The 15,921-nt window shown below is 49.5% G+C and overlaps 1 protein-coding gene across 1 annotated transcript in view; it reads right to left on the minus strand.

Annotated features, from left to right (window-relative positions):
* Positions 1-15,921, minus strand: part of RFXAP (regulatory factor X associated protein) — a 95,455-nt gene that overhangs the window by 18,239 nt on the left and 61,295 nt on the right. The window contains exon 2 of the mRNA XM_078657191.1: positions 12,809-12,922. Within this exon, the coding sequence (XP_078513317.1) occupies positions 12,809-12,922 (114 nt within the window). The remainder of the gene's footprint in view (positions 1-12,808; positions 12,923-15,921) is intronic.

A 15,921-nucleotide genomic window follows, 5' to 3' on the forward strand; every position in this document is an offset into this window, starting at 1 on the left:
CCCGGGCTTAGCCCCGGGCGCTCCCGCGCAGCGAGGAGCTTCCAAATATATAGTCCTGAACCAATAGGGCGGGGTGGGGCGGGGCGGTCAGGGAGAGCGGGGCCAGGTGACTCGGCCAGAGACACCGGGACTCCTGGGAAAGCGAGTCCCGGGTCGCGCTCGCAGCCCTGCCGCCTCACCGCCTCACAGGACCCCACAGGAGCAGCTGGATGCAGGAATCACCGGAGAGTCAGGCAGGTCAGTAACGAAGCGGGACCCGCGTAGCGGGTACCGCGAGGCGTGGGTGGGAGAGCCTGGAACAAGTAACAACGCCGGATTCAGATTCAGATTCTGCAAAGGAGTGTCCCACGGCCAAGAGTTCCTTCCCTCCTTTTCACCTGGTGCAGCTGGGGCGGGGCGGTCAGGGAGAGCGGGGCCAGGTGACTCGGCCAGAGACACCGGGACTCCTGGGAAAGCGAGTCCCGGGTCGCGCTCGCAGCCCTGCCGCCTCACCGCCTCACAGGACCCCACAGGAGCAGCTGGATGCAGGAATCACCGGAGAGTCAGGCAGGTCAGTAACGAAGCGGGACCCGCGTAGCGGGTACTGCGAGGCGTGGGTGGGAGAGCCTGGAACAAGTAACAACGCCGGATTCAGATTCAGATTCTGCAAAGGAGTGTCCCTAATTTCCGTTACCGCACAAGTGGCAGCAAGATGATATTTCCCCCCTCAGCGATGCTGGAAGAGGCAGGATAGCTGGGAGTTTTCCCAGCTGATGTTTCAAAAAACTTTCCTTGGTATTCCAGGGATATCACAGGCTAAAATATGGCTGTGGGCGAAGCCATTTATAGCCATTGACTGCCATCCAGGCATGACTTCTTTCCGAGAAAGTGGCTTTATCTTCTACTAGGGAAAGGCTCCGTATAGGCTTCTGTACCACCTTTTTAAAGACTGCATGGGTAGTTGGGGCTTTCCAGAGCTGGGAGAGTCCAGTGTTTTCAAGGGATTCGGATAGGAATATTCTTGCCGGTAATGTTGTTCTATGCTGGAGCTCTTGCCAGAGTAGGTGATTTAGGCTGTTTGGGGGACATTCCTAATTTTGTGACAGCAGGCTATATTGGCCACCACGTCTAGCAAGAAGTTGTTTGGTCTAAGGGAAAACCACAGCCGGATCTGTGCTGCAGAGGTATAAATTGGTCTACTACACAATTCTGTAGGTCCTTACTCATATAGTGTCAATGGGGTTTAAGAGTCTCTCACTCTCAGGGATTCACTACCATATGTGATGGTGGGCAGAATTTTGGATTGTGCAACCTGGAATAGAGGGGAGAGTATAGAGCCTTTTAGCTTGGATTTTAAGTGCCTCAAGGTTGTTCTTAGAGCCATCCCTTTTCTTCTAATCATCTCAGGTAGTCTAGCGAATTGGCCATCGTTATCAATAGTTGCCGCAAGATATTTGTAACTGGTTGCGTTCTGAATTTGGGTGTTACCCAGGTAAAAACGTGAGGTTTTTACCTTCTCCTTGTTATGGTCATTGTTTGGGTTTTCTGAAAGTTTACTTCAAGGAAGTAGTCTGCTGCATATCCCTGCAGTGTATTCAGGAGGCGTTGCATACCCACTTGTGCTTGGCTTATCAGAACCACATCATCGGCATATAAGATACTAGCTAAAACCTTCCCATCCATCCTTGGAGCATGTGCATTGCAGGAGTTAAGGGTTTGTGTCATGTCCACCATGCAGAGATTGAACAGGGCCGGGGCGAGCACACATCCTTATTTGAGCCCTTTGGTGATGGATGACGTCGACATGTCCATTAGCAGTGACATCGTTAAGATTTTGGTTGTTGTACATGCAGCTTTAGCGAAGCCAGTTTAATTGAATGGTATGGTTCTGTGCTCTGCTGCCCAAGCCTGAAGTTCTTCTAATAGACTGCCAGCAACTTATTTAATCTCATTATCAAGTAAGGTATAATGGTGATAATTTTTCAGTGCAGATTTGTCTCCGCCGCTCTTGTTAATTGGAGAGATGACAGAGTCTTTCCAGGAGGCTGGGAGTTGCCCCAGTGGTCTGATTTCCTGGAAGAGCGAGTCTAAAAGCTCTGCCCAGAAGTCTGAGTCCTGCTTAGATAGGACTGGTGGAATCCCGTTAAGTCCCGGTGCCGCTTCCCCCCTTCCTTTTGAGATTTGAGATTTGATTGTTATGTGGATGGTCTATCCACTTCCTGGTTCTTTGCATTGATTTCAGGAGTGTGGTTTTTCTGTAGGTCTTGGATTGTACTTGAGCCAAATGTTGCGATTTCCAGCCCCCTCACAGTTTGTTGATGGAAATGATTTGACAGGAAATCTGTCTAGGTTTCGTTGGGGATCTAGGATGTCCCCCCACCATGCGATGGGCACATGATTTTGTCCACAGTGGCCTAGAATCCTGTAATGTTTTTAGTTTTAGTATCTCACAAGAGTTTTGCCCAAAGCAGGCAGGTCTTCCCTGGACCTTTTGATGTCCCATTTTAACTTTTTGAGCATCTTTCTCGGTTTTCACTGTGATGGCTGGGATTCAGATTGCTGGGTTTGTGCCTCAGCAGACTCAGTGTTTTGTTTACTGATTTTTTCACTGCTTTTAGTTGATTTGCTGTTTGCTAGGGATCCATCTTGTTTCGCTTATATCGCGAGGCAGCCTTTACTTGACTGTCGAAGAAAAGGTCTTGATAAATTGGTGGTGAAGGTTTCCAATTTTCCGACTGTACTTTCTGCAAGCCCGTTTTGGTTCTGTAGTAAGGTATTTGTGGCATGAAGCACCTCCCCTGTGTTTGCTACCGAGGATTTGATTCTTTTAAGGTTGATTTTTGGGTTGGAGTAAGAACCCCCTGGTATATGTTCCAAGGCTGGCACAGTTGCCAAAAGGGATACCTCCTGTGGACAATGGTCGCTGTCCCCCTTATCTCCAAGGCGGAATTTGGCCACGCAGTGGAAGAATGGAAGGGAGACCAAGATTTAACCTAATGTTGAGCATGCGGTTTAAGAGTAATACGAGGCTACTGATGGAGAATCTTCAGGGAATCTGCCATTTAGTGCCCTAAAGTTAATATGCTCCAGGTCTTCCAGTAGACGCCTGCCAGTTTAGCGCGCTCTGCAGTGTGTTTGCTTTTTGTTCAGGAATGTTCCAAAGCAAAGACTGAGCCAGCACCTGCTCAACAATCGATGAGCTCAAAAGATAAAGATTTAGGTCCCCTGAGATGCTGAGGTTAGGGATGTCCTCTTTGCTTATGAGGGACAGTAGAAGATCGGCAAGATGCCTTGAATATTGCTTTTTTTGTTTTAAATTTTTATAGGTATTAAAGATTAACACCTCCTCCTTCTTCCCTTTGAGGATGAGAGAGATCTTGATTGTGTTGACAGTTGTTGAGGAGGACGGAATTTCTTTTATGGTGGTTGTGCTAGTTGTTTATACCTAGGTTGCCAGCCCTGCTGATAGATGGCCATATTGCGATTTATTGACTGCTGGAGTGTGGAAGCATATGAAGTCCTGCATTTGGAGAGGTTCGGCCATCCACGTTTCCTGTAGCAGAATTATATAAAATTATTTGATATATGAAATAAAATCTGGGTCCGCTGCTTTGTTTCTTAGACCAGTAATGTTCCACGATCAGATGCGGAGGGTTGATTTGCTCTGTTGATGCGGCCCTTCTATTTGCAGATTTTGTCACTGGCTGCCCACAGGCCCCACTAATGGTTCTAGGGATCCGCTGAATGTCAGGATACCCGGGTGAATGATGAAATAGGGGCTGGGATCGACAGTGGCACCCGCTATTTGCCTGCTCCCTTATGGATGATTGGTTGCGATCCCCAGAGTACTGAGATTGTAGTTTTCCTTCTACTGCTGGTTTTGTTCCTCATGTTGGTGAGTAGTGGGAAGGAGTAACCTGCACTATAGTAGAGCGAGATGCTTATGTCCCATGGCTAGAATATTTCGTGTCTGTCTAAAACTTGGTTGACCAGCAAAGGTGATCTCTACGTGGCCTTGGTAGTTTCTCTTTCAGAGTGTGCATCTGTCCTGATAAATTCTATCGAAAGTAGGTGATTTTTTTTATGTCTGTCTCTTAAAGTTGGAATGGTTGACAGTAATTGCAGAATGCTGCCTCCATTCAGGACACTGCAGTCCCCTTTTGACATAAACTCATGTTTGAGGAGCAGAATGCCTGGTTCCAGTTGCGGTCTGGGAGGGCTGTCCCTTATGTGATCTTGCTCCCTTAGGTTCTGAATAGGTGATTGCAAATTCAGCACCCCGGCTCCATAGTTGGCCTGCGCTGTTGATGTACGATGGCCGTTGATGTGTGGTGATTAAGTGCCTGATGACCACCGGCAAGAAGGGGGGCGGGGTGGGAGGGGCAGGACTGGGCTCATAGTTAGACGCTGTCCTGGAGTTCGGGCTCATGTGAAGTATCTGTGCCGCTGTTGGGTCTATACATTCGCTTCCAGTGTCGGCATCTTTGGCAATTGCTAAGTGTAAACTTGGACCTTCCTCTTGAAGCTGGGCCTGCACGGTTGATGACGTGCTTGCTGTGGTGCACAGAGTTCTGAGAGAAACGACTGATGCCTCCTTTGGGGGTTCGGGTGGGTGGATCTCCTCCTCGTATGTGTGCTGTGAGTCTTTTGTCGTCTGTGTTTGAGGTGGCCTCCCTATGCTTTCTGTTGATGGGTTCGGCCTCTTGAGTGGAGGTTTCTTGATTACTTGGTATTTGAGAGTATTCACTTGCTTGGGTTCCTGCCGTGTTACCTTGTTTTGGGTAAAAACGTGGGTGTACTGCTATTTGGCTTGTCTCTGGTCTTTTCTTGTGGCCTTTCCTCCTAAGTTGTCGCCTCCCATTGGAATTTGGGCCGGAGCAGCTTCAGGCAGTGGTGCTGTTGATCCGGTGGCGGTAGCTTCCCTGGATGGGCTTTCGGTGTTTACTGTGTGTGAGGATTTAACAGCAGCCCACACCGGGCTTAGCGTCTTAGGAACCGCTGATTCCGAATTAGGAACCTCCTTACTGCTTATAGTCTCCGTTTTCAGATCATCAAGGAGGTTGGACAACATAGAGGGGAAAGAAGATAGTTTCTCCACAATCAGCCCACAGCTGCAGAGCAATTTTGCCTCCAGCTCGGCATGATTTATTGAGGAGTTGAGATTCCCTAGTTTTTCATTGATTCCTCAGAAGTATAGGGCCAAGCTGTTAAGAAGCATTAGTTGTATATCCATTTTGTCGGACTGGTACTGGGGCGCTTCCACCGTCAGTTGAATAGTGCTTAGCAGGGAGGTCTACACATTGGTCTTTTTAGGAAGTACTGTGTTATTATTTGGGGAGGCTCTGCTTCTAGGGGCCATATCAGATTTCTGTTTGCGGCGTCCAACGAGTAGGAGGCCACCAGGCCGGCTCACTCTAGGATGTCCAGATAGAAAAGGACTTCTAGCTCGTCCTCCTCAATTTCATGTGCCTTATGAGACTCTGTCCCCTTCTGGATCTTGGAGTGATTCCTGTGGCCCGATGATGTCATCGGCGGATTAAGCAAGTTGAGAAGGTCCTGGGAGGGGCTCACGTCGGTGTATTTATTTCTTTTTTCCTGGATTCTCTCAATAGTTCGTTCTTGCTGGCATTTTCTTTCTGTATAGAGCAAGTTTCTGGACTGTGAGGGTGGAAATTTATTTGATGGGGCGAATTCGACTGCACTGGTTCCATCTTCTGATTGCCTCCTGTATGAGTGGCTGCTTGCAGGCCTTTTTCTGGCAGATAAGGTGGAGGTGTAAGAGTGCTTGAGGTTGGTGTGCCCATCCCTTCTCAGGTTTCCTTGCAAGATGTGGGAGGCACAGAATGCTTATCAGCCTCGTCCACCTTCTCTTCGGCTACTTAAGATTGCGATGCTCTAACGACTTGTATATATTGAGGTAATGTGTGTGCAGATTGAATTGGGACCTGCAGGCCTTGTATTCCACTACTAGATGAGAATATGGCAGAGCCTGCGTCCTTTAGAAAGAGGAATTTAATATAGAGTTTTGGTTGGGAAAGATTAGCAGGAAAGTTCTTCCCTTGGACATCCAAGTTGCCGATTCTTCTAGGTGGTGCGCTCTGTGTCACTGAATTGAAAGAGATTAGTGCAGTTGGAGGCTGAGTTTGATCACTTTTATACATTGGGGCTTTCTGTCTATGTTTTGCACCTCGCGGTTACATTGGGGTGGTCCCTTTATCGTCCCCGACCGCATTGCTTTCATGACTAAGCCTTGTTTAGTGCATTCTTTACTTCCTTGGCTTGGTTAAATTCTCTCTCCTTTTTTCCCTAGTGCTGAGGCTACTGGTGGCAGTTTACTGCTTAGGTAGCTTGAAAAGGGTAGAAAAATATTCAGATGGATCTGTGCAGGTTGGGTACCGGCCCTTGATGCCACTGGGTGCCTTAGGGTACCGGTTGCTGATTATGGCGGAGGGTTGATGCAGCGTGTCGATCCCATGCCGGGATAGATCTGCGCCGCCACACCCCTCCAGGGGGGCGCACGCATGCATGCCTGGTCAAAGAGCCCAGCTGAGTTGGAAGCTGAGCCGGGAGCTGGACTAATGTCTGGCCTCGATGTGCACCTGGGTCTGCTGTTTTGTACGTGATCTTCTGCACTCTAGCGGTTTACTTTTTGTTTTTTATCCAATTGCACCCATGTTGCATCTTCCCTCCACAACTTTCTCTGTGGGGTGGGGTAAAGGGGGAGGGGGATTTAGGCTCCCCTTGGGTAGCTGACCTCTGCTGCCCTTGCCGCTGATGTGAAGCCCTAGAAAAGCTCTGTTCTGCCGCGGGAACCAAAAAGAGAGCCTGTGGTGTAGAGACGAGTGGGGCTCCTGGATGCGCCTGCAAACCTCACCCAGTCTAGCTGGGCTGCTTCCGCAGGTGTCCAGAGTACACACTCAGCGGCAGCACAGCTGCCACAGTCGCTTTTAGATATATTTTCTCTGCAGGTGGTCTGTAGCGCTGGCAGCGCAGTCAGCGGTCAGGCTCGTGAAACCGGGGCTGGTTAGAATATTCCTGCAGTTGGGAGAAAGCTTGAAGGAGAAAGCAGGACGGCAGGAGGACGGAGGTGTAAGGTGCAAAGGAACAGAGGGCAGGGAGAGACTGTGGCCCACCTTAGCCCCCAGGTCGGAGAAGCAAGGCTCCAGTCGGTCAGGACGAATAAAACCTCGCCTATTCCTGAAAGGCGGCCCCCTTTAACAACCTTGCTTGTATGTGTTTTTGGTGATTTTCGTGTCTGACTGCTGATAAAAAGCTGTTCACTTGTCATTGGGAAATGACAGGTTGTGTAAATCCAAAATGACTGTGTATTAAACTTTCCTTTGCATCTGTATTTTTGACTGCAGTACTTCCCTCATCTATGTGTTTGGAAGTGCAGAACTTGTTGTCTCAGGCTTTTTTACCACTGTCTTTCGGAATAGCACGTCATATGATATTCTATGAAAGCGAGTACAAACTTATCACTGTCTGTTCGAAATTTCGGTGCATCTTATATCCATAACGGGCATGTGAATATGAGGAGCACCTCTTGCTTGGTACTCTTTACGCCAAAAGAAATCAGTTACTTCGCCAGGAGGAAGATTTGTTTTGTTGAAGATGAAAGACAGCATGGCTTGAAACCTGTGGTTAAAATATCTACAAACATTAGCGGGATCCAAGGAGCAAAGTTCTCCTGCTGTCTTCTCATTGATGTCCTTAATGTTGGAGTTAGATTCTCTAAAAAAATTCAAGCAGGCCATCCCACGTGTACTCAGCACAACGGACTGTCAGAAACCAAGTAGGTGCACATAGGTTTCTCAACATACATTTCAGTTCTCCATGACGACGATACCAATACTCTTTGGAGCCACATTGGCACGGCATCAAATTAATCAAGCTGTATTTTAACTTTTCATCCTTTCCATAAACTTTGTCAATGAATTCCTTTGTAGATAGATTTTGAAGATAAACTCCTGCCTTCAGTATGTGGTTTACAGCATATGAAAGTCCAGACAAGTCACTCTCAAGCAGAAGATGGAATATGTATGGAATACACCGGTGAAATCTTGGATCCTCTGAATATAATCTGGTTGACTGGTATTCAGTTGCGGTATCTGTAAAGCATAAGCCAAGGGTAAGCAATGGGCGGAAGAAGTCTTTAGCAAACCTAGGCTTCGACCTAAAAGGCCACTGGTCGTAGACAGGAAACTGTAGTTGGTCCATGCTCCACAGAAGTCAGGAAGAGAAAGTGGAAGCAGGAGGAGCCGACTACTGAGTAGCGTGGAAATGAGACTGAAGTCGAAGCCAACCAATGGTAATTAACAGTAAGTAAGGGGCGGGCTCAGAGTTCGTTTTCAGCTTTTTTGTGGTTAGAAGAAATCGTGCATTGACAGCGCATGCACTGTCTAGACAAAACCTAAAAATGACCTAATTCGAACAGTGAAAAAGGTTGCAATTGTCACAAGTTGTGGGCAAAAAAACTGAGGTGAGGTAATTGAAGGAAAACAGATTTCAAGGGAAGCTTGCATGGTTCCGCTTGAATATTTATATATTTAAAAGTATTAATACTCATACTGTGGCACCATTATACCATGGCTGCCCAGATTAGGACTGGAATTATCACCAGGGTCCGGTGTCAGAATTCTGTTAGGGTGGATGTTGGCATTCTGCTAGAGTGTCAGTCGTTGCCACAATATGTTGTCATCTGCCACTTACACAGCATGCAGCTGCATGGGATTGTGGCTCTCAAATAGTCAACAGCAGTTACAGGTGAACCTGCCAGTCTGCTAGCTAAATTGCAGCATGGTGTGAACTTCCCAACACATGGTTTAATCGGGCTGCAGCAAATGTGGTTCAGCGTCTGTCTGTTCTCATCAGATTTATTTTACAGTAAACATATATTTCATTGTATATTGGTTCTCTTATTTTATGGCTGATGGCTGTTTTCATGAATGTTGCCGAGGCATCACTTAGACACAAAAATTCCAAAAGGAAAGTTTTTGTAACCTTCGGGAAAGCAAGGAGGTCCTTTCTAGTTAGTTCAGGTTTGCGGGTGGCATAAGGGTTCAAAAGCTTGCTGGTTTGCACTAAGCAAGAACATTCTCCAACCTAAGTCTTGTTGAAACATGACACTTTCAGCTGCAAAAGCATGTTGAATCAGATGCTTTCAATAAGGCAGAGGGCCTCAATCTTTTTTTACTGCTTTGTTGGTCCTATTCCACACAGTGTTAAATGTACTCTGCATAGTATTTTGAATGTTATCTGTGAGACACTATGAGCCACTGCACGGTCAGGTCTGATATTGTCCCAGTGTTTCAAGTGTAGCAGTATTATGGCCGCTTAGTTCTGCATCGGTTATAATTTCTTTCCATGAGAGATTTCCGACTCCTCTGTATAGCCAATTTACATTGTCCAGGTGAGAGCACAAGCAAGGTTTTGGCTTCAACTCTATGTGTGATGCCTAGGTAGGAGAACATGCAGTCTTAATATTGTCATGATCTACCTCAATAATGCAGGGATCAGCTTTATTGTAGGTGCAGATCTCTTGAAGGCACTCAATATGTTAAGAATTGACACCTGCAGAAATCTGGGTTTTTGCTGCAGTGCACCCACCACTTTTAGCCTGGTATTTGATGCAACTTTGACTGACTGAAGTGCACAGAGTACCTGCTAACCAGGTGCTAGTGTTCTTCCCCAAAACTGGACAATTGTTTCCCCAATTGGCCATACCTTTAGCACCCTCTGTAAGTCCCAAGTAAATGATTCCCCTGGTACCTAGGGCCTGATGTACTAAAGAGGGTCTTTAAGGGTGCTGCCCAATTTTTGCAACCCTAAGGTACCCACAGTAAGCACATGTAAGGCTGCCATTGCAGCCTGCCTGTCTTAGTGCAGGCAAAAGTGAAAATACGACACGTCACAAATCCATGTGCCACGTACCCTACCACTGAATGTAGTATTGGTACATCACCCATACAGCAGGCCTAAGAGCCCTAAGGGAGGATGCTTAATATTATATGTGAGGGCATACCTGCATCAGCAGATGTGCCCCTGTGCTAGTCAGACCTATTACTGCCAGTACAAGTGACCAGGAAAGCCATTTTAAAACATGTGATGGACACGGGTGAAAACGAGTTCCCCAGCTACATGATAGCTTCACTGAAAATAGGGGTGTTTAGCATCAAACATCTCATAGTGATAAACCCACACTGATTCCAGTGATAAATTTAGCAATACATGCACCCAGGGGGCACCTTAGAGGTGCCCCATGAAAACGTACCAGCTGCTGGTGTGCTCGCTGACTGGTTTCTGCCAACCTGCTGCCCGAGCCACTGTTCTGACCACCTAGGGTGAGAGCGTTTCGCTCTCAGGAGACCCAGAACAAAAACCTGTCTTGGAAGATGGTGTCATACCCACTCACACAGGATGGCATGCTGATTAGCCTTCCTAGGCCGGCAAGCTTCAAAGACCTTCCGCCTTTGAAATGCGCATCTGGCTCCCCTCACAGGAGAAGAAGCGAGACTTTTGTACAGTGCCCCTCTGGCACCAGAAAAGACGGGGAAATTAGCTAGTCAGGTAGGTGTGCCACCCCCAGGCTAGTACCACCTCTAAGGTGGGCTAAACTGAGGTGGACATGACTTTCAGAAGTAGCTATCTTTGTGATGGCATACTTAGGAATTCGGGAACAGAGTTGTGCCCATTTCCCACAGGAAGTGGTCATATAGGGGGCGTAGTGACCCCAAGGGTCAGTAGCCCAATTGCAACTTCCCTACACTCCCCTAACGATCCTAAATTCAGTATTTAGGGGAGCCCCTGGAACCAGAGAATCAGATCCTGATGATCTGAAGAATGAAGACGGGCAAAAAGAGTTGCTTAGCAAGAACAGAAGACTCTGCAACTGACTTGGCACCAACCCCACTAGCCTGGCTGCTGCCTTCATCAATTGCACTGAAGGTCAACGTGTTCTGCAACTGCTGAGTCCCCAAAGCCCAGGAGACCTGCCAGCACGTCACGCAGGACCTCCCAAGAACTCCCAAGAAATAGCGGACCTGTTTCCCTGCATCCTGCAGACACCCAAAGAATCCTGAGAGGACTCTGAGACTGCAGAAAAGGGAAAAAAAGAAAAAGTTCGACGCCTTAGGACACTACTGCACCGTTCGCTCCAAGCCAGAGTTGAAGTGGGCAAATGGTGTCATTGTGGTCCCCCAGCCCTCCAGAGCCCAAGTCCATCGTGGTCCCACCCCTCGTGGACCCTCCGACGTCGCCTATAGCCTCCGCATGCAGGTCCTTCTCTACCCCAACTGCTCTGGTAAGAAAAACCCAATGCCTAAAGACATCTCTGCACCCGTCGACCTAGGGCCATGGAAAAGAGGACCAAAGGGGTCCCCTCATACCAGAGCATCCTGAGGAGTGAGTCTCCCTGTTGGTTCAGCTCCACTGGCCACCCAGCCAGAGCTTACACCCTCTTTTCGCAGAGACCGATCCTCATAGAGTAACATTGGCCTCCAGATGCTGTTTTTGCACCCTGCACCTGGCCGCCCTAGTGCCGCTGGTGGGGTTCTGCTGGTGCTGCCTTAGACCTTGACCACCACTCACCTTATCTCCCGGAGATTGGTTCTCTAAGTTGCTGTTCTGTACCTGAATGCTCTACTTTTTTAACTCTAAAGTATTTCTCTTTAAAAACGTACTTACCCAAACAAATTGCTTCTGGTGCCTAAATATATATAAAGATAATTGTTATTTTTATAGATTGGTGTGGATCTCCTTCTTAAGTTTTGTGTATCATTTATTGACTATCGCGTGTATTTGCAGATGTCTTGCACTACTCTCGGTTAAGCTTAAGGCTGCTCAACCACACAACCCTCTAACAGAGCACCTTGGGATTGCTAGAGCAAGACCCTGTTCACTCATAAGGGAAACCCTGAACTCTTTGCACAATATATCAGATGTTTGAGTTACCGTATAAGGAGCCAACTTCCTACATCACTGTGTTGCCAGACCCATTACAGTACCATGGATGCCCACAATATAACACGGATTACTGCTATACAACACACTCCTCAAACATACACACAGGTACAGCCACGCATGCCCAAACAAGTCTGGACACACTCACAATCATTTTTAATACGTTTGTTTCACTATCATTACATCTACTACTTATGTGTAGTGCTACTTTCTTTTCAAATGCAAGGTGACTACTTCCCCCAATCAATGCTTCTGGGAAAATAAAGAGTATGACAGGAGCACCCGGGTCGCCTTGGTAAAATAGTAGAAGTGCTTTGGTGCGCACCAGGGAGATTCTGGGGTTGGGGCAAGTAAGACAGCCTCAGGTGGCTTGGAGGAGAAGAAAGGCGGAGTGTCTCAGAGTAGGAAGGCACTTCAGAGAGACTGGCGCAGGGAACAGGGGGCCTTTGGTCAGTAGTGGGCACTCTGCACAAGGGTAATACTATACTTTCCAATGATGGGAGAGCTTTCAGCATAGCCTACTGTCTCTTAGACAGATTGCTTTTTTTTAGCTCCTTTTCAAGAACCAACCACAGTCATCACAGAATATGGAAGAAAATGTCAGTAACAAGACCTTTGCCCCAATGTGAACACTGACACCGAGCTCATTTAGCAGGCAAATGAGCAGGTCCAGAATGTTGCAAGGCTCACTGGTGATATACAAGTAATCAGCCCAGGTTTCCATAGTAGCAGTACACTAGTACACCTCCATTTGGATGGCACACTGTCATTGAGCTCATATGGTTTACAAAAAGATGTCTATGTTGCCTTTACAAATATTCTAAATATTCTAAACATCAAGGACTTTTATTAGAGATACAATACTTACCAATCTTTTCTGGTTCAATACTTGTTCTAAAAGTGTAGGTCTTGAAGGACGATCGCCAACGGAAACACCAGTTCTTTGCTTCGCAATCGCAATGGAGCATAATTCTGTTCCATCCTAAATGGAAATTGAAATACAGATTTGTTTTCAGTGTGCATGAATGAACAGTCATGTAAACAAATCGTGAACAATGTTCTGTTTAATTTAGCAGCTTATTCAGTTACATGATGCAACATAAAGTAAGTATTAATTATGGAAGAAATTGTATTACTCATTGAGGGGAATGGAAGCCCCACTAAGGCAAGAACAACAATCCTTGAACCACAAAATTCACCAATTAATCTGTGCTTAACCCTCTGGTAGATTGGCACAAAAGCCGGCAGGTTTAACTAAGAGGTAAAGTACATATGCAACGGGGGCGTGGCCAAGCAGCATGGCCGACAGGACGTGAGCTCCTTCGGCTCCCTGCCGGCCGCCGCTTTAATCCTGCATTTCTGATCCTTCCAGCGCCCCTCGGCGAATAATCAGGGGCCCGCGATCCCGGACTGCGCTGGGCTCTCCCTGCCCCATTTTGAGACGGCTGGCGGGCGGATCGCTGGAGTGCTCGGCCCAGCCTGCCTGCCGCCGGACCTACATGTACCTGAGGCCGGGGACTGCGGCCTAGCCCCGGGCATCAGACGTTCCGGACGGCACTGGGTCCTCCCGCAGTCACTGGGGCGCCAGAGTGGCGTTGAGGCCTTCTGGCGACAGGGGGCCCGTGCAGATTGTCCCTGCTGCTCAACGGCTGGCCCGCAGTGGAGGAGGCGGCCGGCCTGCTTCGCGACAGGGCCGCTGCTAATTGAGGCCGAGTATGGGGCCTGAGGTCGCAGGCCGCGACCGGATGTCTACCGGGGGCCCACTGCCATCGGGACCCCCCTGGGTGAAGGAGCTGAAGACGGAGGACGGAGTGGCGTGGAACTTGGCTTGGGCTGCACTGTGAGGAGCTGCCTGGGCCGGGGGCTGGGGCTTGGGCCGGAGTGACGCAGATCGCCTGGTTCGGAGGAGCCCACTGTCATCGGGGCCCGCCGAAGTGACCGGAGCGCTGGAGTGGGGCTGGGGCCTTCTGGCTGCCTGGGGCCCGTTCCCCATGCCCTGGCTGAGTCGCTTGGCCCGGAGGTGAGGTGGCGGCCTGTCCGGTTCGGGACAGGGCCGCTCAAAATTGAGGCTGGGGACTGGGCCTATCAATGAAAACTGAGAGTGGAGAGTGACCGGGAGGCCCGCTGCCATCAGGCCCCCCCGCCCCCCTAAGTGGAAGAGGTGGCGGAGGACGGCGGATCGGCAGAGGCCTGGCCCTGAATTGCCCGGAGGTGGGGCTGCCTGTGCCCGGGACGGGGGCTGCAGCCTAGGCCCGAGTGAAGTGTCTCTCCTGGCGCGGGGAGACCCACTGCTGCGGGGGCCTCCCGCGGAGACTGGGGCATTGGAATTGTGCCGGAGCGTTCAGGCGGACGGTGGCCCGGAGTGAATACCCTTGTGGGCAGCAACCTGAGGTGGCGTGGAGGGAGCGGCTGTCTGCCCCTGGATGGGGCCGCTTACCCTTTAGACCTGGACCTGGCGACACAGGTGGCTGACGGATTGGTCCCGGGGGAACCCACTGACACCAGGGCCCCTCTGAGTGGAGTGGGAGACGGCGGCCGGCCGGGCCCTGGTCGGACTGTACATGACAGAGGAGGGTGTATCCTGTAGCATCCCACACATGGAGCCTGCGAGAGCTGGAACCGGGGACTAAGCCTCGTTATTTCTTGTGACCCACTGGAACCTGGGACGCACAGCAACGGTTCTCCTCAGAGTCGGTCTGCACGCGTGAGGGAGTGCTTGGGTCGGTGACCGTGGTCCCGCGAGCCGGCCCCTGCAGGACGACTTTCCTAGGGAAGACACAGGCCGGCGTTCGGACTGTGACGTTCTTAGTCAGTGGGGGGCCCGGATCTGGATACTGTGGGCCGTGGTGCCAGGTGCCCGGTAAGTGTGGGACATCCGAATGCTCTGTTGAATAGAAGGTCTGGTGGAGACGCCTGGAACTACCTCTGTCGCAATTCATGATGCGCAAGGACAAAACGCCTCGGGCTGCGCAGCCCAACACCATAACGCAGTACACTACGCAGAGGCTCCCCTTGCAGATACTCACGTGCCAGTCGTGGCAGGGGGAGGGGGATCCAGCGCCCGAAGAGCCCTCACGGGTGGAATTGTTGAAGCGATACAGGGGTCCCACTCAGCCTTGGAGCGGCAGATCGAGACTGTGTCCATCAACGTGAACCTCCTACGGACTGACCTGCGCAAGGTGGCCGATAAAGTCACAGATGCGAAGGGGAATATCACTCAACTGCAGGGGGAGGTCGCGTCCCTCAAAAAAACGGTCTCACAACTTTCTGCCACGACGGAGGCCTAGAGCGTAGAGCAGAAGACGCGGAAAGGAGAGCGCGCTGCAGTAACATACGTGTGCTGGGTATTCCTGAACGAGTGGAGGCGGGCAAACCGGAACGCTTCCTTGAGCACTGGATCCGTACAGTATTGTGCCCTGAAGGTCTGTCAGACGTCTTTGTGATAGAAAGAGCCCACAGAGTATTGGTCCCACCCCCGAGGCCTGGAGTCCCTCCACGGGCTCTCATTGCCAAAATCCTAAACTACCGCGACAGGGACTGCATCCTTAGAGTGGCAAGGGAGTCTAAGGACCTTACGTTTGAGAATGCAAGGGTGTCCATCTTTCCGGACTATACGCAATTGGTTCAGGAGCAGTGCAAGTCCTTTTTGGAAGTCAAACAAAAGCTCAGGGAGATGCAACTACAGTATATGCTGTTCTACCCAGACGATATCACATCATACTTAATGCAAAAACATCTAACAAAAACTCCAGGAGAGGGAGGTGTCACTCTTGGAGGGGGTTATCACTATTGTGGATGTGCTTGGGGCTATACGGAGACTTAAATTGGACAAGGCACCTGGTCAAGATGGGGTACAGCCGCTTCTTATAAAAACATTTGCTGCACAACTGGCACCAGTAGAGGCTCGGTTGTATAATTCCTTCAGTACTTGGGGCTCACTCACAGACAATGAAATTGGCCATTATAACAGTTTTGACTAAA

Source organism: Lissotriton helveticus, chromosome 8 (genome assembly GCF_964261635.1).
Source record: "Lissotriton helveticus chromosome 8, aLisHel1.1, whole genome shotgun sequence".
NCBI classification, from domain to species: domain Eukaryota; kingdom Metazoa; phylum Chordata; class Amphibia; order Caudata; family Salamandridae; genus Lissotriton; species Lissotriton helveticus.